Source organism: Chaetodon trifascialis, chromosome 12, assembly GCF_039877785.1.
Source record: "Chaetodon trifascialis isolate fChaTrf1 chromosome 12, fChaTrf1.hap1, whole genome shotgun sequence".
Classification (NCBI taxonomy): domain Eukaryota; kingdom Metazoa; phylum Chordata; class Actinopteri; order Chaetodontiformes; family Chaetodontidae; genus Chaetodon; species Chaetodon trifascialis.
Window position 1 is genome coordinate 7,251,498 of NC_092067.1, and position 26,523 is coordinate 7,278,020.

General features: G+C 42.7%; 1 protein-coding gene across 6 annotated transcripts in view; it reads left to right on the forward strand.

Annotated features, from left to right (window-relative positions):
* Nucleotides 1-26,523, forward strand: part of sema5ba (sema domain, seven thrombospondin repeats (type 1 and type 1-like), transmembrane domain (TM) and short cytoplasmic domain, (semaphorin) 5Ba) — a 154,919-nt gene that overhangs the window by 50,731 nt on the left and 77,665 nt on the right. For all 6 annotated transcript variants that reach the window (XM_070975772.1, XM_070975775.1, XM_070975776.1 and 3 more), the window contains 3 exons: nucleotides 8,944-9,174; nucleotides 24,838-24,937; nucleotides 25,434-25,479. In XM_070975772.1, coding sequence (XP_070831873.1) covers nucleotides 8,991-9,174; nucleotides 24,838-24,937; nucleotides 25,434-25,479 — 330 coding nt within the window. In that variant the 5' untranslated portion in view covers nucleotides 8,944-8,990. The remainder of the gene's footprint in view (nucleotides 1-8,943; nucleotides 9,175-24,837; nucleotides 24,938-25,433; nucleotides 25,480-26,523) is intronic.

Sequence of the window (26,523 nt, forward strand, 5' to 3'; positions counted from 1 at the left end):
GGAATGGAGCTTGTTTTGTCAGCCGCTGTGTACAAAGTCAAGAATGAACCGTGAAGCTCCAGACGTCATCGTCTTTGAATGAAAGACAATAACATCCATCCATTATCTATACCGCCTATCCCTTTCAGGGTTGCGGGGGGCTGGAGCCCATCCCAGCTACAATGGGCGAGAGGCGGGGTACACCCTGAGCCGGTCGCCAGCCGATTGCAGGGCCACATGCAAGGACAAACAAACATTCACACTCACACTCACACCTACGGACAATTTAGAGTCATCAATTAACCTAATGAGCATGTTTTTGGTCTGTGGGAGGAAGCCGGAGTACCCGGAGAGAACCCACGCATGCACGGGAAGAACATGCAAACTTCACACAGAAAGGCCCCGCCTGACCCGGGGATCGAACTGGCAACCTTCTTGCTGTGAGGCACGCGCACTACCTGCTGCGCCACCGTGCAGCCAAGACAATAACAGTTTCACTTTTTATTATTCCTTTATTATGCAGATATCTGCCGGTGATGTTTTGGAAAATAATTAAAAGAAAGAAAAAGATCCCCTGGAAAGAAGCAACATAATGCAGTGGAAAGGCGTACAGACAGGCAGGTATTATACGGAGCCTGTTTATCCCTCCCACAATCCCACAGATTGCACACAGATACACACATGCTCAGGGGGTAAGATGAACAAAATGTGCACACACATCCAGTGCCTTTTTCTCTGCGTCCCTGTGTTTGCTGTCCCTCACATCACAGCTCAGCTGACAGTCCCACAGCTATATGAGTATATCAGATGGCACCTTCCCTCAGGCACCATAATGCCTTGATTCCAGCACAGCCTCTGATTTGATATCGGACGTAATCCAGACAGCACCTGCCAACCTCGCCACCTCATCAGCCCTGTCACTCAATGTTGTCCACACACACACACACACACACACACACACACACACACACACACACACACACACACACACACACACACACACACACGCACACGCACACACACACACACACACACACGCTGTTTTCTCCAATCTGAGGTCAACCCTCCCTCATTCCTTTAGAAGATCCTTTCTCCGGTTGTGCCTGCCTTCTCAAGCATGAGTGAAGGGACTCAATAACAAGAGATGCTCGCCATGACCCCCCCGTCACCCTTCCTTTCCGAGCGAAGAAAGAAAAAAGATCTTCTGTCTCACCCTGGGCCCATCTTCATCGTGCATTCTTGTGTCCTTCCCCCAAGTGTGTTGCCTACATGTTCGGTCCCCGTTCCCTTGAGACTTTCATGAGGCCCCGCTGCCCCTGCCCACCCTGCCATTGCAGTGCAGGCATTAAAGAGATTGGTGGGGTTGAGCTATTGAGTTGAATTAGACATGGTCAATGTAGCCTTGGCTGGACCAAACCCCCTGAGGGAGAGGCTGAATAGGATGGGAATATGGTGGCAATATGCGTCCGTGGGGTGGTTGTCGGCGTTTATCACTGTGTTGTAAGGCTGGTTTGATTTGCTGCTTTGATTAAACAGAGACACATGTAAACACACATACTGTACCGTACCTCTTTTTTTTTTTTCAATTGAAAAGACAGTGTGAGAAAATGAGCTCTGCTGCTTTTTGTTCACTTTAAAAAGCTGTTTGATACACACTCAGAATTGGAGGCATCGATCTTGTGTTTAGTTCCTTGAGGAAACAGGTGTTATTTCCTTCTGTTGTAATTCTTCTTTGTGTGTGTGTGTGTGTGTGTGTGTGTGTGTGTGTGTGTGTGTGTGTGTGTGTGTGTGTGTGCGCGCGGGAGAATTCCGGTGAGGTTTTGGATGAGGAGGTATTGATATTCCTGTGCCATACATGCTAATGATGAGCGTGGGGAGGACTGTGGTAGGCAGCCTCTGTAGAAACAACACATTTTTCATGCACTTAAACCCAGGAGGGGCTTAGCTTGAAATCCCACTAAAAGATGCTTAACAGTGATGTCTAATCACTTCTAACGAATCAAAGAAAAAGTGAAAAGATTCCTCCCGCGGGAGCTTCGTCACAGAAATTACCAATTACATTTCTTATCTGCTATCCCTGATGACAGATTTTTCTAAAAGCAAAAACATTGATTTTTTTCCACTCGCTGGTCACTCAGGCTTCCTTCCTCGTTCCGTTTCAAACGGCATAAAATAGGCAGTTCTTTTATTTAGGTGGCAACTGCTTCCCAGTGGGCCAGAAGCAATGCAATCAGTGGTGTAACAGATTCTGATGAGATTGGGCTCAGGCAGTTAGCATCGAGCTGTCATTAGAGGAGCTGCCCTTGCAGGCTGGGTTAAAATGTAGAAGCAAACGGCCAGCAAAGGTGCAGTGGACTCTGGAAACTCTTGGTCCATAACTGTCTCTGGAGAGTGGTGGAAGAAATGCGGCAGCAGAGTGCAAAGCAAATAAGGAGTGATAAGAGGAGCAGGGGGCTCAAAATGAGAATAGGGGAGAGAGTTTTACAACTGGTACGAGGAGGCTCACCTCACCTGCCGAAAGGCCCTGCTGCCCAGAGGAATGTGATGTGCTCTGCCAGCCACAGGGATGCATTTTGATAAGCAACGCTTTGGCCCCCCTGCTGGCCTCTTTGCCTCTTTTCTGTAGCTGAAAGCGAACAGGAGCATTTGGAGGCAAGGTTGTCATGCTGAACCATCCTCTGACAACACAGTTTCAGTGAAATGAATGAGGGAGAAGGGAGTCAGGTTTTCTTTTCCTCTATTGAATGACCATTTTTAGATCCTGAGGCCTGTTTCAGCCTCAGCCCAAACATCTGCTCTCTACGACCAATTCATGACTCCTTACAGCAAAGCAACAGTTTTCTTTGCCACCTCTTCTTTGCCAAATGCATATGTCATATACAGTATGTGCATATACTATTATCACCTAAGTCTAACACATATTGTTCACATTTGCCTACTTCAAGCGTTTCGTTGCCCTAAGCACTTCACTTCCTCATACCGTGTTGCATCAGTGGGCAGTCTGCCATCCAGCTCTCCCCGGGAGACTGTTGAGGTCTGTGCCGAAATACACTCAACCTGGTTCCCGCTGCTTGACTACCAACTTGCCTCCCTGTTGCCATAGATACACATTGGCATTGGCAGGGACTTATGAGAGCCTGTGCTCAGGAAAGGTTGAGCTATACTTGCTGCAATCTGGATGAAAAGTGGAAATGATTTTTTAAAAAAGGAGAGCCTATCTTGTTTATCTGGGTTGATCCTTCCAAAGTGATCTTAACACCAAGCCACTGTGGTCTGTTTGATTATGAGCCACTGGGGGAAAAATGTTGTTGTACTGCTCTGGGTTGTTTACGACAAGCTGCAACTTGCTGAAGCATCCCGGTGTGATATTAATGCAGTACACCTTAACAGGAAATGCACTGCCTCTAGCTTTTAAACATTTAGGTTAAATTGTGCGTCTACTGTAAACTGTCAGAGTACACAGCCAGAGGTGAGAGAATACTCTTCGTCACAGTTTTATGGTAGCGACGCTTTATTTATTGAGAATTTTTATTTCTTATTTACAGACAATTACTCCACAACATGTCAAAGGAAGTACACAAAATCTGCCTGACAGCTGCAGTTAATAGCTACATTGCAGATATCAGAAATGCTCCTTTGTCGCTGTGTCAGTGTCTGATTGACAGCAGCTGGCAGGCTGAGCTCCGGACCAAGACAAAGCAAACAAACCTGTACTTTAGCTTACAGACCTTGGGCAGACAGTGTCTTTTTAGCAGTTGTATTGAAGAGTGCGGACTACAGCAGCCTCGAATCGGACCCAAATGACATTTGCAGGTACGTTTACATGCTATAATGTGCTGCAGCTGAGCAGCTAATTAACTGTGTATCCTGCAAAGTCACGTTAGCTGTGCCCTTGTCCCTGGCAAAGGTTTGTGTGGTCGCACCTTCAACAAGCTAATTGCCAGACATGTTTGTGGGTTAAAAAGGAGACTTTAGCAGGAAAGCTAATATGATTTGTTTGTCTGCCAGTCAGTGTGGCTGCCTGTGATGTAACAGCGCTAATATGGTTTGGAATGCAGCAGTTTGATTGGCTGTATGGAAACAAGTTCTCCATCTTTGTCGAAGGAGAACAGAATTCCAACAGATTAATGAGAATGGTGGTTAAACCAAAAAAAAATAAAATATAAACTTCTCCAATTGGGTTTCTGAAGATATTCCCAAGGGAGAACACAGAACATGTGATTTACAGAGCTGATATGTATGCTGCAGCAGAGCAAAAAGTCTAATTTAATTTCAGTTGTTCTTTGAAACTAGTGAAAAGATACTTCGTATGAGCGAAGAAAGCTCATAAATCCAAGATTAAGGTGCCTGAAATTACATTGTCTTTTATTTCAGCTCAGTCTGGGAGACAGCACTAACAAGATCTACAAGTATCTGAAAACCATAAATTTAGTTTCTTTATATATGATGTTGAGGGGCTCCAGCAGCAGGTTGTAACACACACAATTTCACAATATCCACCTGCCCCTCATCACACACTTTCAGTGACTTTTATTTTGTGTACTTTTAGCAAAGAAAATGTCCTCTTCCTCTGCAAACACTATTTACACAGCATTTAGGCAGTAAATCTCCCTCCTCGCTGATCACAAAGTTATTGACAAGAGCCGTGCCTGGACATCTATTAGTCCAATCCACACAAGTACCCTGTGAGTCCTCGGCATATGGTACACCTTTAATTGACTCATTGTATCCGGCAGGATGTCTAAATGACTGACTGACAAGCAAACAGTGGCCCAGTGAGTCTTCTCACAAGAATCCACTGTGTGTATGAGTGCATGTGTGTTAGTGTTTATGGAGACAGTCCACCCAATGGTATGGATTGTCCTGGTTCCTTGCTGACAAAATGTTGGTAATCCAGAACACAGCAGGATGGGAAATTGGATGGACTCTATCAGGCCTCTTTGGAGGCCTTGAAGAGCCATAGTTGGTATAAATACACATACTTACACACACACACACACACACACACACACACACACACACACACACACACACACACACACGCTCAGGAGTGGATGTTGGCACACAGCATGTGTCAGTTCTGCCCACTTGCTGTGACCCAATATGGTGTGTGACCAGCTGTCCATGGCTGGATTTTGCCAGTTTTCAGAGCTGAGACTGTGTGTGTGTGTGTGTGTGTGTGTGTGTGTGTGTGTGTGTGTGTGTGTGTGTGTGTGTGTGTGTGTGTGTGTGTGCGCGCACGCACATCTGGGTTTGTGTGAGTGTGTGACATTACTTTCTACAGATATTTTTGACATCCACATCCCAAACTCATCCTGCATCTGACAGTTGGTTCCCTTTGTGTATGTCCATGCCAAGGTAACTCATCCACCAAAGTCTGAACTTACAGCAGAGTCCTGGTCATCTGTCATGATCTCCTGCCCTATCTGCTCTCAGTCCAGCTTTTAGACTAATGAGAGGATTTGTAGAGTCAGCCTTTGACTTTCAGGACTCAGTGATTTAATGTGAATTAAGCAGCTGCCAGCTCCACTCCCACGGATGATAGGAATAAAGAAATGGGGGTGTCCTAGTAGGGAAAACTCGTATCCTGTAAGTATAATGTTCTCAGTTTGATTTCACCCAGGAACCTTAAGTATATCTCATTATACACTATCTCTCTGCCAGTGTTTCGTGTCACTCTCTACTGTCGGGTATCTAAAAGTGAAATTGTCAGAAAAATTATAAATGAAGGTAGAGACTGCCAAAGGAATGACTTTAGTTAAGTGAGGTAGCTCTCTCGCTAATATATCTGGTTGTATGATACTGCTTTGTGCCAATACTGGACCAGCATGATTAGCCAAAAAACATAATGGGATGAGTAAGGAAATGAAGAGGTCAGAAAGATAACCAGGTGCCACTCTGTGCAAAGCTGCAAAAGTAATCACCAAAGTCTTCCAATTAACCAAACGAATTATGAAACAAACAGACAACCAATCAAGAGACACTAAAATTGGGAACATATGGTCCCACTTTGTAGTTTTAATTAAAAGCATTGCTGCAACATTTTGCATAACAGAAGTTCCTCTGTTTCTCTTTGGTTGAAGCAGGTGTCAGTGCTATTTAAACAGAAAAACATCTAACTGCAGGGCTTTTTGGCAGTTCACTCAAAATGAAGAATTAAATATGAGTCATTAGGTCTAAATGAAGGTGGAATATCATTAAATGCATGCACAGTGCAAATACTGACAAACCATTTTGCTTTGTCAGAATTTAGCTGTTAGAAATTCTAAGATGCCCAAACCTTGACACCAGCTAATTATCTGGAGCAGATTCAGTCTGATTAAAATTAAATGTGGGAGTACAGTCTCAAAGATCTAGATATGTATCATTAGCCTATCAACTGGTGATGTTGTGCCTCAGATAATTATAGGCAAGGAAACTACAATTATCCAAGGACTCAACCTTGAGGGACACCACATGCAATCAAGGAGACAAGCCCATTCAGACCATTTCATGTCATTCAAATATGATGAGGGCCAATCTAATGTGGTCCCTGCAGGTTCCCACCCAATGTCTGCATATACTAAGGACAACATAGTGGCCTTTTTATGTCCTGCAATGTCAAATGCTGGACTTATGTCAAGCAGTGCCAACATAGATCACTGTCATCTCTATTCAAGTGTAGTTTCAGTTCTGTCCAGCTAATGGAAACCACACTGAAGTCATGTCCACCATTTTTTCTTCTTTTTTGACCCACTATAGTGAGTGGCTTTGAACTTCCAGACATGAAAAATAAATCCTCATGTCTCACTTTGTAGTGAAGACAGAAAAACTGAGATCGACTTTTAAGAGCCATTTGATCTCACAGATCACACGTTCATGTGATCTTGCCATAGTTTTGGTAACAGAGCCCAAATGCAGACAAGCAGCAAATGGCAGGTGGCTAAAAGGCAGTTTACTTGCTTGTTGGGCTGGATTACGGTCTGCAAATAGAAGATCAGCCATCCAAAGGTAACTGGGTTGGTTTGAAAGCTAAGACAGCAATGATCGAGTCTCTGAGGAGAACCAGAGACCTCGCATGGAGTGTTTTTCAAAGAACCTCACAGCTAAATGGTGAGCAGCTATGTAAGCAGGTAGCTGGGTGGTCAGGTGAGGTGCAAAAGCAGGAAAATTATCAAGGGAACCTAGTGGGCAGGTGCACTCATTGTTTCTTAATCATGCCACACTAGAAGACACCAACTCTTGATCAGCTTAGTGCACATAGTGATTTAGCTGATCAAATAAGGGTAAAGCAGGAAAATATGGAAAAATATGCAGTGCTGGAGGTCTTCCAGGGACAGGATTCAGAACTACTGGGTTCAGAAAACAAAGACTGGACGCACATAAAATGAGGAAGGGGTAGAGTCAGAGACGTGAGGGGGAGACCATGCAGACGTCGATGGCAGCGTCGATTTTTTGAAAGTCTCGACACGATGGCACAACATTCATGCTTGCTCTCTAAACAACTTTGTGGCATAAAAGATGCTGGTTCAAAAGGCCTGTGTGCCCTACAAAAGATATTTAAGCATTTTTGGTGTTGTTTTGACGTCTCAGCCGATGTTCTGAAACTTTTTGGACCAAGAAACTTAATTTTGAAATTTATTTGTTTTTTAATTACATTTTCCCTGAGTTATATTTCATCGTGTGACACTGGTGTGTTACAGGTGAGACCAATGTAGCGCTAGTCTGAACGTGGCTGCACAGTGAGCTCTAAGACTTGAGAAGCATCCAGCCTGGCTAAATCAAGTCTAGTGCAGAGTACATTGAATATTTCCACCTGTTCCATCAACAGTGTGATTGTTGGCAGTAGCTGGGGGCCTGTTGACTCCACTGTTTGTAATGACAAACATGGGCACTCTGTGCATTTGCCTAATTAGTTACCAGCTGTAGTGAGAGGGATAATTGATTGCAGGGCAATATGGTTGATTTGCAACTCAACCAAGCTAATAATTTGTTATTGATTGAAGCATTAGCAAGGAAAACACTACAGAGAGATGTAACCCAGCCAAAGTGCTGCAGAAAGTTGATGCTCTCAGTTTTTAATCTACTTAAATGATATTACACCTCGCTAAGCTAACATCGTAAGGAGCGCAGAGCGGGACATGATGAACTGCTGGTTTCAGCTCAGCACTGTAGACTCATATGTTATGACTGGAGGAGATTACATTTACTCAGGAAGCATGAGAGTGTCTGTATGTGTGTTTTGTGTGGGAACATTGTGTGTGTTTCGCTCTCTGTCTGCTAGCTGGATCTGCTTAAATCATACTTGAATATGGAGGTCAAGCAATGACTGGATATTATTCATTTTGCAGTGCATCACACTCGTGCAGTGAAAATGCTGTTTTAGCGTGCGGAAACAAGTAAGCAGTGGTGCAAACATTTTTCCAGCACATCTATGAGAGGCACACATTCTAAGTGAGTTAATTTCTGCTTCATTGACTTGTGGAAACTTCTGCCTCATTGAACAGTCCACCGCTGCATTCAATTTTCTCATTTTAATCAGCCATTAAATTAACTCCCAAAGTTTAATTGCACATCTTAAATAATTATCTGGAGGTCAGAGGTTAGGTATTTCTTCGAGATGGCTCACTGCTGAAGCGTTAGAGTTTTCCCGGCACTTTTTTCACTCTGTGTCCTTCACACCCTCTATCTCTCCCTCTCTGGATTTTACTTTGCTCAGCTTTATATCTCGTCTTTCCAGCCACCTTCTAGTTACCTAACATCCTTGCTTTCATCCCACGGTTATGTCCTTTTTACCAAAATTTTATACCTTTGCATTATTTTTTCATTCTCTTTCTGCTGGATTCAGAGCTGGAAGCCCCCAGGAATTGAAAGTTGGAGAGAAGAAATGATTTTGAAGTGACTCAGAGAGAGCTTCTTTTCTTTTTGAAGCCAGGTGTAAAAATGTTGCATTGAGGTGCTGAAGTTGTCTCTTCTCTTCTCCAGCTGTATCCCAGAGGCCCACCTTGGCAGTTAGAGGAGAGGTCATCACCATGACAGCGTCCTTGCGGGACTCCACCCCCTCGTCTATGGCCGGCCTCTTCCTGCTCCTCCTCCTCCTTCCAACTGTTGCCACGCAGAACTCTGCTGCCCCGACGACCCCGACCGCGTCGTTGTTTGACCCGCTAACCCAACCAGAGTGCACAAAGAAAGAACATCCAAAGGTTTCCGTCCAAGGTCAGACATCATGGATAGCCACTTGTTTTATGCAAACCTCTGATAATGCCATACCTACTGCGTTTACATGGACCAGCTGGTTACACGGAGGATGCAGGTTACGGTTTCTCTAAAACCTTTGTGTATGTACATTTTGCCAGTCATCAGATTTTATTTTCTGCGCTGTTAAAGTGGCTTGTTTTAAGGTTCTAGATTTATTCAGCTTTTTATGCCTGCATGCCCTTGACAGCCAAACACTTCTCTGGCTGTTATTCAATACCATAACTCAGGAACAGAAGGGCAGATTGTGACCATATTTCACATTTGGTCAGATACTGAATTGATGACACTAATCTTGGGTGTCCACCTTCATCTTTGAAGTATTGTAGTCCAGAACAAGCTCATTGGTTCTGCTCATATTGAGCTTCAGGTGATTGTTGTTGCACCATGTGATGAAGCTCTCTGTCAGTCCTCTGTAAAAATAGTCAGTGAAGACAGCATGTTTCCCAATTATTCCCTATTATTCACTATTCATACTTCCATTTCACCAACAAAAACGCTTAATACCTTTTATTGAGTCCCTTCAAAGTCTTCAGTACATATTATAAATGAGTGCGGACAGATATGGATGAAACTGTAACTCGATTGGTTGCCGGAGGCATACAAGTGCGAGGTTGCAATTCTAGTTTACAAGAGCATTTGGGCTGAGAGAACAGGCTCTTCCTTACAGTGCAAATGTGTCTGAATTTCATGAAATAGTCAACTGTTCAGCTGTTCATAGCAACTTTTTTAGGCTGAAAGAAACTGCTATTCTTTCTTTTAGTGTCAGTTTCAGTTTTTGTCAGACTTTAGGTGTAATCTTTGGGATACAGAGACCCACAGCACTCGATAATGATGTTGACTTTCATCCCGTCGTACAGCTGCCACTGCTGTACTTTGTCAAATTCATGCACTCTGGTAAAAACTGGTGTACACAGGATGGAGAATTCATCATGTTTCTCCCGCAGCACAATTTTAAAGGACAATTCCATTTTAAAGCATAATTCAATATTTATGACTTTGCTCTTATTTTATGTGGGACTCTCCCCCTCATAGTGAAATCATTGAAAAGACGTTAGATGGGATAAGAAACATGATCAGACAGGCTGTTAATAAAGCCAAGGTTAGCCAGACTCTCTGCTTTGACTTTGACCCACTGTACTTGCTGTAGTTGTGCACACACAGTTTTCTTCTAATGAAGGACTATTACTGACATTTCAGGTGGGCTTGCTTTCAGGTTTACTTACAAATAAAGTGGTTTAGATCATTTGGATACACTGTTGGCTGTGCTGGTGTTGGTCGTGCTGCATGCTTAACATAAACCCCGAAGCAGAAAACATTTCTGTGTGTTTCCAGAAGGAAGTCACAAGAGGTAAGTGATGCGGACGCATAAGTTATGGAATTGATTTCAAAATAAGCCATAAGAGTGCATTCAACATCACAGGGTGACGCATAAAAGTGTAAGAGTAGAAGTGAGGGTGGGATCTGCCTTGATTGCTGTTGCGGTTTAAAACGTCTCTCATCACCTGTAAACACAGGCGGTGAAATGGTTTGTGTCAGCTTTATGTCTTTTGAATGAGGTTCAAAACAGCAAATTATTGCTATCATGTATCTTAAGGGGGACACTTCTCTGTATATACTGCCTGAGAGACTTTAATATCATTGATTGTAACACTGTGTATCGTACGTGTGTTTTCTATGTGCAGGAACATATACATGCCACTTTTCACAGCAACAAAATGAAGTGTTTTCATAAACATATCCCTGTGCCAGCTGCAATAAAACCTCACAGCTTGGCACTCAGGCAGGTCAGCAAGCAGCTATAAAAGAACAACAGAAAGCAAGAGGGGACAAGATAGAAATGATTGTGTAGAATAATGGCGCTCACTATCGAGCCCGTTCATCTGTACAGTGGGCCAAGAAACAAGGTCTTCCTCACGGCGTGAAATGGAACAGAACAGTTTGGGGCACAGAATCGCAGACAGATATGGCAGAATGAAAGGTAAACACGCACAAAATTGCTGTGTTTATTTTTGAATAGGGTTGTTTGTGTTCTCTCTGCCAAGAGCGGTGACTAAGATTGGAGGACTGAAAAATCGCTGGTGGGGATCGAGGACAGAAACACAAAAATTGAAGAGGTGGCCTCAAGGTTTTCTTGTGATTAGAAATATACTCTGCCCCCTCCAAACCATATTTCAGACATTTCCTCCAGTCTTTTTCTGTCGTTTTTTGCACAGCAGTATTGTTCCAGGGCCAGCTCACCCATGTTGTCGCTCTGAACTCTGGCTAATGGAACTGAAGATGGACATAAGGCGCCGTGCCATTTGGTCCTTTTTTTGCTGGACTTTCTGTGAAATAACAGTTTTAAGTTTGGAAACTGGAAGCTCTTTCTATTGGCTTTTCATTCCATAGAACCGGTGAAATGGCTTTTTTCATTCCCCACAAAGCTGAGCTGATGTCACCTATATTCTGAGTCCTTGCCTCTGTCCTGCTCCACCCACCAGGCCCCCAGATGTCCAGATTAGCCCGAGCTCCACCGGTGCTTCACTTCAAAGGCGCACCGCTTGAGAATGGCTCTCATGGCGGCGAGCTGCAGGGCTGCCGGCCTGTCAAAGCAGGCAGAGCGGGACATTATGTGGAGGCAGCCATATAGAAAAGGCCTGCACAATGAAAGTGTCAGCGAGAACCTGAGATTAGCCTCCGTGATTGATGAGCGTTTTATAGCAGCTTGTTGAAGCGCTACCTCAGTCACCTGGGAGAAGACCAGGGAGCAGGCTAAGAAGATTTCACTATTGGAATGCAGGAGCGTGTACCCATGCTTTAAGTGTATATGCCTTTAATACAACTAATTGTTTTTGTTTGTGTTTGTATGTTTGACTGCCTATCTAAGTGGGCTTTTGTGTGGCTGTTAGTGTCTCTGTGTGACATTTAATCCTGCGGGGTGAAGGGATCGGTCGTCCTCTGGCCACAGACACAGTCCCTCCACTGGAGCATGCGATCTGCAGTGAGGCCTGCTCCATCCTCTGGTTTTGAGCATTTCCTCTGCTTTGCTTCCAGAGACACTGAGCAGTTGATGATTTAGGCCGACCTGAATTTGTCATGTTTGTTGTTGATACATCGATCAAGTGTTTTAGGTCTGTTGACAGACGATTAATCCTGAGTTGCTTCTGGGCCCCTGACGCATTTTCTTGAAGTAAAACTTTATCACAACTTGTTTACAACTGACAGTTTGGTCACCTTCATTTTCAAATAACTATTAAACCTACAATATTGGATTTTTTTTGCCACTTCGGGCAAACAAGTTTTGAACACATTGACATATTATCACCTTTTAACTTTGCTTGGCTTATAAGCAAACAGTTTATTTTCACATCCTGCAGACACAGAGCAACATTACCATTGTTATTTCTTATTTTTAGAGCTTTTTCTCTGAAAAGAGCTGAAAAACAAGACAGAGGGTGAACCAAAAGGTGTGAGCCGGGCAACTAAATGAGCTGAACCTGCTGAGTGCAGATTCAGGTGATCACTTTCATTCGTTCATCATTGCGAGCAACCGCTTTCACATTGTTTTCACATTTTTTTACAATGTTATTATAAAAGTATTGATTGCTGCCTGAGTAGTAATGATTGCATTTGTGTCACACTCTTCGTAACATAGTTAAGTTAGTGAGCGTAAACAACACGAGTGACAGTAAATTTTATAGTAAAAAGTAAAACCAAATAAATGAGATAAAATAGTATATGATAAAATTGTGTAATTTAGTCCAGACTAAATGCTGTGAAATTAATATTGAAAACATATTAGAATTCACAATATTTAATTAATATGGATTTCACATTTTCTGCATTCATTGAAAGACCATCCATACCACATCCCTGCAAAGCAGCTTGCATGCTTAATGCCAACGTATGCTTAATACAGTATATATAATTAAATGTCTAATATGGAAACAAATGTACACATGTCATTTTTCAGCACGGTGTTACAGAACATTAGAGGAACACTGTCTGGAGATGTAACGGCAAACAGATGCTGTCATTAACAGCAGTAATATCATCAGAAGAAGAGGCAGGGGACAGCCTGGACAAACATCTACCACGCAGAGCCCCACACCTGTCCGTCAGCTTCGCTCTGGCCGTGACACATACTGTTTTTCCATTCTGCTGGAACACACCATAAACACTTGAGACTGTATGTTTGTATGTCCGCCGCTCCAGAACACGTGCCAGCGCTTTAACCTCCACCCACAGGCACACACTGTACAAGCCGCCAGCTCATGATTTAGATGGATGATACTGGCTCTCTGCAGAAGACCGTAGGTCTGATAAGAGCATGGTATGAGGGTACAGAGTAGAGCACTCTGAATCTAGATATGGAGACTGTTTTTGGAATTTATGGAGTCAGCCGTGCATTATGCTATGAGATCCAGAGAACTGGTTTTGGAGTGCGTGTAAGGGATCAGCCTGGTAAGAGAAACAGATAATCTCTGCACCTCTATCACACCCAGTGCTACAATATCCATCAAGGCAACGAGATGTCTCATAAGGGAGGATATGTAGGAAAGTAATGGTCGATAATAAGACCTTTGGCTCACGTTGTGCTGCCTCCTTCAAAGTAGATGAGGAGCTGTCTGACAGATGAGATGGCTTCACAGCCTGGGTCATCTGCTCTGCTCAAATCACTCTGAAGAGCGACAAAGGAGGACAGAAACAACCAGTGTCACTGCTCATTTCCTCTCCAATTCCTTGCAAATCTTGTCTTTTTCCATTTTCTTTTTATGCCCTGCCTGCCTGTACTGTTCTCTCTACCCATCTTATCTCCCCTCCTCTCTCATTCACTGTCCTTCTCCTCCCCATGTTCCTCCACTTATCTTTCCTTTCTCGCCTTCCTCCTTCACTTTCTCTTCATTTCTCTTTTCCATCGCTTTTGTCCTCTCTCTTCCTGCTCTTTTTACATTCTGTAATAGTCAGAAAAATGTATTGCACACTTTGTATGAGTCCTTCTGTCTCTTTCATCGTTTGGGTAATGGTGCTGCCGTTTAGCTGTCGTGTCACCATCTGAAGGGCTCTTGAGCAGCACAAGAACGATGTCCCTGTAAGACATAACAGTTAACTTAAAGAAAAATATTCACCAGGAATTTTTTTTTTCTTTTTTTTTACATTCTTGTCTTACTTTGCCACCTGCCTCTGTTTCCTCGTTCATGATTACAGTGGCGAGCTTAATTGGAGTGGTGCTATCAGAGCCGCGGTGTGTTTGCAGCCATCAATCAGGCAGCTGAATAGCGCTGAGTTTAGAATGCTGCTGGGGCCGGCCTCTCACCCACTGATGGTATGTCAGGATATCTGATGCAGGCCTGAGAGATAGCAAAGAGGATCAGTGAATAGAAAACATTTAAAGGTTTTATTGCCACTTTAACTGAAAAGGAGAGAGGCAGCAGGAAAATTGCTCTCTTTGCTTTTCTCTGTCCATGCTGTCTCCTGTCCTGTCGGATAGCCCCTTTCAACTTGTGCCTCATTGTGTAAGTGCATTGGTGATTTCGCATGGCATCCTCATGTTTGAATAAACCCCTGCGTTTCTTTTCCACAAAAATCAAGGGCACGGATTTGCTAGGTTGGAGCTGGTAACATTTCTTTAACACTTCCAAAACAGCTGAAGTCTGAATTGAATGCTATCAGTTTAACATAAAGGCTGCATTAGCATGAGGTTAAATAAGCAGAGAGTGACATTAACCCTCTCTTGTGCCCTTTCCTTCTCACGTGCTACTGAATCAGCATGTTGTTCTCTTTCCAGTCATAATATCTTTAGCAGTATGTCCAGTGTATGTAAATCATGTTGATGGCATTTCTGAGCAGCAAAAACAGAATACTGCTCTGCCCTGCTGAATGTGCTGCAATCATAATATACTGCAATACACACACACTAGAAAAATACCAGAATCTAACCAAGTAAGGGTGTATATTGTGGTAGCTGCTTCCTGTAGCTGCTGTGTGTCTGCAGATAGACCTACTTGGACCCTCCCCTTCTAAGCGTGTAAGAGAACGCACAATGGCCGCTAAAAACGTGAAAGATGTGACAGGACCTCTCTAGAGCCAGTGTTTGCTTTGTCCATTCTGGGCTACTGTAGAGACACGGCAGACTCCGTGGAAGAGGACCTGCTCCCTCTGTACGTATAGGCTCACTCTAAGGTGGCAAAAGCACGATTCTTATTTTGAGGTGACTACACACTAATGAAAACTTAACGATGAATATTGTATTCCATTTCTGCTCATCGATCCCACTAAATCCTACACAGTGGATCTTTAATAAATGATGATGAGAAAGATTAGAGGATCTACAGGGTTGAAAACAAGTATAATAATTTGCAACGGAAGCAGGAGCACTTTAGAATGATAAATGTGCAGCGTAGGCTTTATTCCATGGGCTCATTTCTGCATCAGTGTGCCTTCTCCAGAGCTTCGTTAGACTAGTTACCCTCATGATGGTCATTAACTGAGCCATGGATGTAAACAGTCAATCACATGTAAAATACAGTAAGTTTCAAAAAAAGGCCATTGCTTAACATTCATGGAACAGATACTTATGCTTGGATACCAGAAAGGTATCACTTTAACAGCTAGATGAAGCCGGCAGTTTAACAGATACTGAGTGGTTCTTATGATATCGCCCTTACTTTTGGCTGTCACACTGGCTGAGAATATTGGCCACATTTCTGTCAGTTTTCTGACACAACAACGCCGCACTGGACTCTGGCAAATTGTCAGCAGCTCTGGATGTTGTTTCACCATTGGTTTTGTGCGAAGCAGACAGACATCTTTACCGGTTGCTGACTGAGAGGCTATTAGCCTCCTGGCCCCAGCACCATTCCTCCCGTGGCTGCTCAGTCCCCAGTCTCTCCAGGCTCTTTCTCAGGGCTGCGCGCAACCCGCAGACCCCTCTATCTGAGTTCAGTCAAGTGGGAGGGGGGGAGGAGGAGGATGGAGCGGCAGAGGGATGAAAGGACGGAGGGATAGAGGGAGAGTTGTGCTCCACTGAGGCACGGCAGCCCCTCTCAAACCCTCACCCTCTGCAAGTCAGCTACAGTGAAAATCTGAAGTTAGAGTACAAGAGATAGGGAAGAACGGGACAGGCAAGACGGGGTGGAGGCTGGAGTGCGAGGATGGACGAAGAGAGATATGAAGAAGACCAAACAAAACATATTTCAGGGTATTTTGACCAGATAAGGCTGAGGTGTGAAAAGATCTGGCACTGGAGGCAAAGTTTTGGGCTTTCAGTGCTGAACAACAATAGCAAATTTACAGAAATGTGGCGTTTATGGTGTAGCTTCAGCTTTATTTACACAAAAATGTGCTTACAGCAAATGGATATTGTATGTTAATTTGTACATCGCTGGATCCATTTCTCTGCCATTATTTGGCCACAACTGTTATTTTCATATTTCTCACTGTCAGACAGCTAAATGTGTTTAGAATGCAATCATATATGAGCTAATTGACACTGGAGGTGATCCTTCATTCACAGAATCATTTGCCACATGGCAAATAGCAGCGAGGCTTCGTGTGACCTGTTTCGTTAATAATATTGGATGGACCACCTTGCCCTGAAGATAACCATTTTCAATATTGCCTCTTTTCACCCAGTCTTATTCCCATTAACAAGACATTGTGTTCCTGTGTATCTCCCTGAAGGAAGATGATGACAGACAGCTACCTTTGGTACAATATGTGTCATTCATAGCTCATTAAACAGTGCAGTGCTTGAGGGGAGAAATCAACTCGATGCCTGATTATAATGCTAATGATAAAAAAAATATGATATTGTGCAGGATATTATTAGGTGAATGTTTGCTGTCAGATTGTGAGCTGAAAAAGCTGAAGATAAGACAAACGCATTCACTGAAAGACACAGTTTGGTTTTAAAGGTCAAAGCCTTTTAATCCCACTCTCCCAATCAGTGCCTTTAATGGCACTAGCTCTCTCAATTTGTACAACGGCATCTCACTCTCTTAGTCTATATTTCCATCCCTTATGGTTGTCTGAAAGCTTTCCTTGGTCATGCAAACATGGAATTGCAGGTTCCATAACGCACTCTCCCATACGCAGCCATCATTCTCTTAGCACATCCATGGTGTAAACGGACAGAGTGCACAGACCACAAGCAGCTGATCCATCACCAGCTTCCCATCCAAATCAGTTTTTCGGTGCTGCTCAGGAAGGGGCAGAGACTGAACCTTGGCTCCTGTTTGGAAAGGGTCATGCTGGCACCTCTGTGACACTGTGCTGAACACTAATTTGTAGATGCAAAGCAGGTGTAATCTTTACCATGTTTACCATCTTTGTTTAGCATGTTAGCATGCTGATATTTGAACTGAAGATATGCAGGTATCATTATTTTTATAATTGTTTAATCATAAACTAAGGTATTTTTTGACCTGATGGTGACGCTTTATGAAAACATTAGAGATTACCATGGTTATAAGGATTCATCCGGAGGGGAGCATGAATGTGCATTGCTTGGATGGCTCCATATGGGTGCAACATGACTAAGTGTTCCTTCAGTTCAAATTTTATGAAAATTATAGAAATTATATTTGAGTTTGCACCATACTCTTAGCTGACACCATCCTCCCAGCTCAGAGATGGAGAAAGTTGGATGGGTTAGCTATCGGTCGAGCCCAGTGGCTAAAATTCTGGGAGGATTAGATGAGGGTGAGATTAGATGTTCATCAAATAACCCTTCTTCCTTGCTCTAACTTGACGGAATCTCACATTCCATCAGATTTTAAGTGATAAATGGTAAATCTGATTGTGCTGTAGCACAAGCTCTGTGTCTGTGTGTGTGTGTGTGTGTGTGTGTGTATGTGTGTGCAAACACAGGGTTTGTTTTTGGATCCACAATACGTTATGCATTCATTCCCTCAGCTCCATAACATGTTGGCATTTTCCAGTTTTGACTGCTCTCCATTCAGAGTCGGTCTAATGGCAGCTCAGATCAGTCGGGGTGCCACTTGACTCTGCCCACATGCTGGTTGTGTGGGAAGAAGCCGAATGTTTAAAAACTGTTAGTTGGGAGTAGATAGAAAGGTTATGATTTATGTCTCTGTGAGACGAATGTCTCAGCCACTGTCCCCATCCGTCTCCTCGTCCCTCTGGCAGCCACAGGCTAATGCATTAATCCGTCTGCCTGCAGATTGCAGAGGGGGAAAAAAGAACGCCATAATCATTCATCAAGTCCAGCTTGGGGCCGGCGAGTCAACCATGAGGGAGGGGGCTTTCATATTCATCCTGCTTTATTGTCCCTTCTTTGCACCACCACCCGACCAGACAGTTATGAGGGGAGCGAATGAGCAGCACATATAAAACCACTTGTAAGCAGGAGGATAAACGTCAGTCAGTGAAAGACCCCTCACTGTCAGGAAGGCCTCTCTAAGAGGGTAAACAAGCTCAGGGTTCACGAGCACGCTGCACGCTTCTGAATCAATTTTTTTCCCTTTTCTTTTCTTTTTTTTTTTTTTTTACAAGCTTTTGAGGAGATATTCATGATGGGGAGAAATGTTTATATGCACATAATGCCTCTCAGTTCGGATTTCGAATGATTTATGCCCCACATTAAACTCTCTGAACTGAGTGCTAACAGCTCCTGTTTTTACTGTTAGGTGCATAATGCTTCTGTGGGAATAATTCTCCTGTTGTCTATTTCTCCACTGCACTCTCTTATTTTATGGATCATGTCATGTGCTCTGTTTTAATGGCCTTATTTTATGGCAAGAATAAGTCACTTTAACAGTCTGTCATTTGTCTAAACGGCATCATTGTCTATTTCTGGATGTTTTCCAGCATATATTTAGTGTGTAACGTTGGGGGCGGGGCTTGAGTTTGGTTTGATGGCTGCTGTATATTACTCCTACAGACTTGACCGAGGTTGTCTCAGGTTGCCTTCTACTTTTTATGAAGGACAGTGCTGTCTCTGTTCTCTGTTGTTGTCACAACATTTCTCCAGCTGTATAATCTCGCCACTTCTCTCTGCTTTCACCTCTACCTTCTCCCTTCTTTGGTAACATGACGTGACTTGAGAAGGAAAGGCGGACTCACATGATAACCCTATGACCATTAGGTATACTAACACATCGAACACGCACAGTGTCAATGGAGCACCAGTAACAAAGCTTGTTGATTGGTCGACTGTTATTACTGTTTCAAGACTTGATATGAACACTTGTCCCGTTGAACACAGTGTGTTCTTTACATAGTTAGTATTCTGCTGTATAACCGATCAGAATCAAACCCAGGGGTTCCCAATTTCAATCAAAGGTATGCCTGCACGAAATACAGTATACAACTCTTGCATATTGGCTAATATTTGCCCCAAAATGTTGTTTTCTGTAAATGTTAATGATATTCACAGGAACCCTGTCAGTCCTAAGAGCAGATAGTAGAGTTATGTTTTTGCTTATCACCATATCTAGGGGTTTTGAGAGCTTAATGCAGGCGAAGGCTGGAGTTTGCATGACATGTCCATCCATCTAGTGTGCTACCACCATACTTCTCACAGTTGGAGAGTGCTGCCAGCGGAGCCATTTGGTAAATCAAAGTTTTGCTGGAGCCGGTCAGGAGAGGAGCAAAAACATCTTTTCCAGGGAGAAAAGTCTTCAGGGCTGATATAAATGATGTTACAGCAGCACCTATGATAACCTCTTCTGGAGCCACCATTGTGCTTTTCGTTGTCTTCTCTTGCTGCCATCACACCTAAACCACGCCCTTAGCTGCCACTAGTTCCTCGTAGGATAGGTCTGAAATGACACTGGTTTGACCACAAATACTTGAATTGAAGCCTGGCTAAATGGATTCTTGGCTCATGTGATCTCATGTAATCATGTGACCTTGTCATCCAGCTAAGTATGGACACAGGACAGAGAAAAACTAAGAACTAAGAACATGAGACTTGGGTTAATGTCACCCAGGCAGCAGCAGCTGGAGTGCAGTGATGCCATGTCTCCGTTAAAACAAGACATTTAGGTTATAATGAGGGTCTCTGATTGGACAGCCAAAACATAAAGCAGTGTACTTTGTACCATACCTGGAAAGTTATGATTGTTAGGTGGTTACATGTGAAAGTTACTTTTTCATGATATTAAAACTGCCCAGAAATTATGTCTTCAACATTTCACACATTTAGTGTCTGTGCAGCAATAATAAGCACACATACACACTGTGTTCACACACGCTGCGGCTTTGTACAAACCAGTGATTGTGTTGAATTCTTTAAGATGGCTTCAGGTCTGTTTATGTAAGCTTCTGAGGCTTAAGATGTCCCACACTCCCCTCTGCTCCCCCAGCTTTGGCCTCTGCAGCCATTAATCAGAGACTGATGTACAGATGGTCCCGCTCGCCTCCTCGCACCGGCCTTGTATGGTTTTTACACCCACCCTGCATGTCAACAGTGGTCAGTCCATAGATGCATTCTAGAATGTGAGAAATGGAAACAATCTAGGTGCATGTGCTGTGCGTAATATAAATATTTATAGAGAGGGGAAGGGATGGTGTCTTGCAGAATTTACGTGGTGTTCGAATTACACTGGGACGTCCAGTGATTTATTATGTGTGCTGAGGTTATCAGTGATTGAATATTGTGTGTACAGAAAATTCTTGCAGTCTATTATTCATTTTTAAAGGTTACATTAATTCTCTGATCTGGCTGCTTGATAACACTCATTTTAGTACATTCTTTGTTTTTGTCGAATTATGTTCTCATTGAGACGAAAGCTGTTATATAATTAAGCACGTATCATTTTGTTGCTTCAGGCAGCGCAAATGGTGGTATGACATTTCTCTGCTGCTGGGCGCTAAGTGTAGTACATAGTACATCAGTTCCACTGAGGGCTGAACAATTTGCTGAAAACATCACGTTTTAATATTGTAAACATTATTAGAATTGTAATTATTGTCTGTAAATTTAAATCAGTGCCTGTTTTTGTGGTTTACATAATGTTTATATGTGATGGGTTTATAATGACTGCTATCACATTGTATGAAATGATGCGGTTGCCTCTTGTTGAGTTCGTCCCAGGAAAAAGTGTCAGTAATCTTAGCTATTTTTAGAGAAAAACAACACACACATTATGACTGTTGAGTCAATCATGAATATGATTTGGGAGTGATGATTAATTCGACGAAGTTGGACTGGGAATGTTCTAGTCTGGGTCAGCTGGTGCTGAAATAAAATCATATGCAGTAGTGTGAAAGATGCAAATTTAATTTTAATTTTAATTTCACAAAGTTCCCTCACCCCCAATTCTCTCTTTAGGCCAACATGCCTCTCCATCCAGGATCTCACCCAAACTTTTTTCCGCCTATTTTGGCCTTTTCACAGCAGATTGCACTATATAAACAGTGCAAACAGCCGGTTGCCGTCCATGTTTGTTTTGGTACAAGAACATCCGACAGTTGGCGTTCTTACAGGATTTGGTGGGTCATTTACCGCCAGATCTCCAGTCTTAATTGACCAGGCATTCAGTTTGCTGTCTAGAGTGAAAAAAATAAAAGATAAATCTACTATTTACTACTGTTTGAGAAACATTTTAGCAGTGTTTAAAGATTTGTGTAACTGGGGGTGAAGTATTGCAGAGCCTAATATGCAATCAACAGGATTTTGTAGTTTATTCAGAATTTTACAGGAAACCATTGGTGGAAAGTAAGAACAGGGGTAATGTGGGACCATCACCTAGTTCTAGTTAACAGGCTGGGAGCTACTTCCTGAGCCAACTGTCAAAGACACGTCTAAAGGGAATTACAATAATCGAGGCTGGAGGAAACATACATCTGACTTTTGTGATGTTTCTTAGCTGATGGAAACAGGACTGAACAAGCTCAGTAACATGTTGGTCAAAAGTCATAAACTGATCAAAGATGACACTAAGAGGCTTAGAGGTGGATATTTCAGTGAAATGGACCAACAAACTGATCAACTGCAGAAGAAACGTTATCAGGACCAGTTAAAACAATTGCTGTTCTGCCAGGGCTCATGGAGGGAGGACAGTTGATTCAGATTATTGGGTTTAGCAGAGAAATAGATCTATGTATCATCGGCTTAAAAGTGAAATGACACCTCCCAAAAGCAGCTTAAGTGACCCAGAGGAATCATGTTCATTCAAAAAAAGCTTGGTCTAAGGATTGACCCCTGAGGGACACCACACAGCAGGGCAGCTGAGGAGGACACAAGATTGCTGATTTAGACATTAAAATATCTATTTGTCAGACAGGAATGAAAGCATTTTCAAGCTGTACCAGAAATGCAGACACAGTCAAGTAAATGGCATGATTGATTGTGTCAGAAGCAGCAGTCAAATCTGGCAGGATGAGAATGGAGTATTCACGTTTGTCTGCATGCGTAAGAATATCACTGGTTGCTGTGAGTAGGGCAGTCTCGGTGCTATGCTTGTGACCAAAGCCATATTGACTTTTTTATGACCCTCAACAAACTTCAGGAGTTGGTCTGTGGCAGTTTTTTACAAGCTGGTTAAAAAAAAACAGGCAGCTTGCACATCTTTATTAGTCTGGTTCATTTAAGCTATAGTTCCTTCCTATATTCTCTCCTTTGTTGTCTGATGTTGTTGATCCAGAAGGTTGTATTAATAACTGGAACAGCTCTGTAAGTATACGGAGCGGAAAAGTCAATGGCTGATGCACACAGATCATTAACCCAATTAACTTGGTCACTAATATTAGTGAAGTGAGCAGTGTAATTGGCCGTATTAGAGAAGTAGCTGGAAAATGTGACTGCAGATTCATTAGAGATGTGAGAGGGGATTGTATGTTTTTGGGTTATTGTTGTAGGCAGTACAGGTGACAGGGAGTACAGGTCAAAGGTCATACGTTTGGGTAGAGAGGTTGGAAAGTATTAAGAGATGTACTAGCACACTGTTTTCGTCTGTTTCATGGGATTTGTTGACAATTAGAAAAATAACGAGTGATAGTGGTCTTGTCCTTTAAATTAGAATTACACTTGTATTGGAGTTTGAAAATTGTAGTCTTTTAAATGTTAATTTCATTATGAATTCAACCCTGCTCACACCTCATAACTACAAAACTTTGAGTCAAGTTCAGTCTGACAGCAGCTCAGTGAAAACTATCCGTTCCTAGTCAACATCTGGAAAAAACAGATTGTAGTGGGTATTTCTCGTTTCGCTGAAGCCCCCCGTCAATACAGACGCCCTTAATTACAGGATGTGTGCGTATTTCTCCTCCTTTGCATGTGTGCGTCTCGTATCTGTATTTCAAATCAAGAGCACCACACTGCAGTGTAGCTGCAGCCTTCTTTCTTTTTGTCACTCATATCTCTAGTTATGTTTGCGATGACAGAGCCATATGGGAGCCATCAATCCTAAAACCCAACCCTTTGCATGATGGGGAGTTGTTTCCCTGATTGCTGTGACTTCTTCCAGCACTTTGATGTCGTCTGGCACCCATCGCCTCCAGCTTGTACAGACCACTTTAATGTTTAAAGAAAAGGAAGGTTTAAGGTTTTGAATGTTTTATGACTGCCTCCCTGATGAATAGGGTTATCAGCAGTGTGGCCAAATGTTTCACCCATGGTCACCAGGTCTTGGTGTCACTTGTTCAAGTTCTGAAAACCCTATGAAGTGACTTTTGTTTATATTAATTTACAGGCATGCAAGGTATCCACAGCTATTTCTTTCTTGTTTCTCAAAGCTTTGCGGAAAGCAATTTTACACAGCTTTTCAAGATTGGTTAAGGGAATCTGAATGCCCACTAACCACTGTGATACTGTGTACAGCATGGGAAATATACTAAATCCCTTTATGCTGCGCAAACCTCCCACGTGGTGAAATCCGGTTAAAGGTTTGCACTTCGGGTCGCACAAAGATCGAAGAGAAAATGCTCTTTTCCTGCAGTTTTCAGTGTCACATTAAAAGCCCCGCCAGGCGGCCTCTCTGCTCTGCCACTTAGAAATTTTGATTTGTACAAGCCAGTCTCAAACAGAGGTGAGGTGTCAGCCTCGGACACCACGCACAGCTGTGTTTGTCCCAGTGTCAGGTTGTATCAGGATTGTTGCAGCTGATCCGCCTGGACAGCTTTGTCCCTCTCTGTAGGAGACACTATCACAGTGCAGGAAGCTTTCCCGCTACTGTTCGATGCACTTCTTACCGCTGCAGCTGCAACAAATCATTTTTCATTATTATGGATTAGTGTGCTGAGAATTATTTTAATAATAGATTAACTGTCTAGTCTAGAAATTGTCAATAATAATAATTAGAATAATAAAAATGCCTGTTACACCTCAAGTTCCCAGAGTGCCGGGCTGACATCTCCAATTTGATTGTTTTTTCTGACCGAGTTACAATGACATCAAAAGGGAAAACTAAAAAAATCTCACTGATAAAAGACTGGAACCAGCAAATGGCTTTAGCATTTTTTGCTAAATAAATAATTCAAACTCTCACTAATTGTTGCACTTGCTCATAAACATACAGTATTCCTACTCTTGTACATATAATACCAAATGTAATAGTTTTCTTCTGAAAACTATGCTTTGTTCTGTGAGTATTGCTCATAATGTCCCTGCTTTAACTCATGATCAATCACATGATATAGCTTTTTCTAACCTCTTTCTTTCTTTCTTTCTTTCAGCTCTCAGTCCATGGATCTCCACATTTTCCCACCCCGGCGTGAGAGACTACTCCCAGCTCACCCTTGACCTGACTAGAAATGAGCTTATTGTGGGTGCCAGGTAAGAAACTGTAAATCCACTCAGCTTTTCACCCCGCAGAGCACATTACTGAGAATGTGATACCCTTTCTGACTCACTCATACAGTGCGGTTTTCGGATAATGATACTTCTAAAGTGCTCTGCTGAGGCCTTGTTGGACCAAGTCAAGCTTTGGATTTGGCAGAAGGGATAAATTTGGAAGAAATACGTCATGCCTATGTGTGTGTGTTCTTGTGAGCTGACATGAGTTCAGCTTTTGCCTGGGTCGACCCTGTCAAAAACACATGTACGCACGAATGCCAAACAACTAAAAAAGCTGAAAACAATGACTTAAGACTGACGGACAGTGACTGTATGACCTCTAATCAGCTTTGCTTGAAGTTGACAGCAGCTAAAATGGCTCTTCAATGATACTTAATTTGCATTATTAAACCCATTTCTTCTGAATAAAGACTCATCATATTATGCACATACTCACGTATCTGCTTTTCCTCCTTCTCCTCTCTCCTCAATCCAGAAACTATCTGTTCAGACTGGATCTCAGTAACATGTCGCTGATACAGGTAGGCCTGCCGGTGTCTATTTCTCTTCTTTTTCTCTGCTGAGGATGAATGTTTTCTAGTCAGAATTGTTTGGGAATATATAACTTGTTGTATATCTCATGTCCTGGTAAATAAAAGCGCAGAGCCGCAGATCTCATTCATTCATTACGAGTTTGTACCAACTTGATGACTTATGGTGGGCATCATCTGATCCGATGCTTTGGGAGAAGTTCATCACAGGAATCTAACAGAAAGAGTTACGAGAGAATCATCCAGAACCCTCCAAACACAGTTGTGTGTCACTGCTTTGATGAACTATTTAACATGTTTTCTGACATTACAAAGAGTTTTCTGTTAATGAGACAAACACTAGGAGCAACAAAACAGCGGGCGAGCAGTCCTTCCGTCTGTTGACTTTCATCCAGTTCCCTGAATCTGTAAAGAGCTTATTCACAACTGTCCTGTCAGTCGGACCCGATGTCTTAATTTCGTGTCATCCAAAGTTTTATCAGAGTTTTTCACTGTGCAAGGTTCCAACCAAAGATGTAAGGTGTAAGAAATCTAGTTTGCCCATTTCATAAATGTGATTTGATCACATGCATAATATAGTTTCTAGTCTTTTTATTTTGCATATTTAGTTATCATTGTCACGGCCTGTCACTTCACATTTCACTGTAAATCCCTGTGGTGTGATCCTTTAGGAAAAATGGCATCTAACATGAGTGCAGTATTGCTTATCAGTATGTTATGTAACAGTTGAATGAGGTGTTCAATTCAATAAGAAATGACAACAATGAAATCAGGTGAGTTTGCTGGCTTTGAACTTGTGCACATATGTGGTAGTTGAAAGTTGAAATTCTTAATTTTTGAGCGTCTTGTTGACTGATTTAATTGACGTTGTTGACATGTTTGGAGGTGACATGACATCTCTGTCCTTTGACTTTCTTTCAGTAATGTTGATGTGGTGATTTCCGAATGTCTACTGAACCACAGCGACCATCTAACCACAGACTTATTCTTCTGTTTATTCCAAACTGCTGCTAACTAAAAATGTGCAAAGCACTC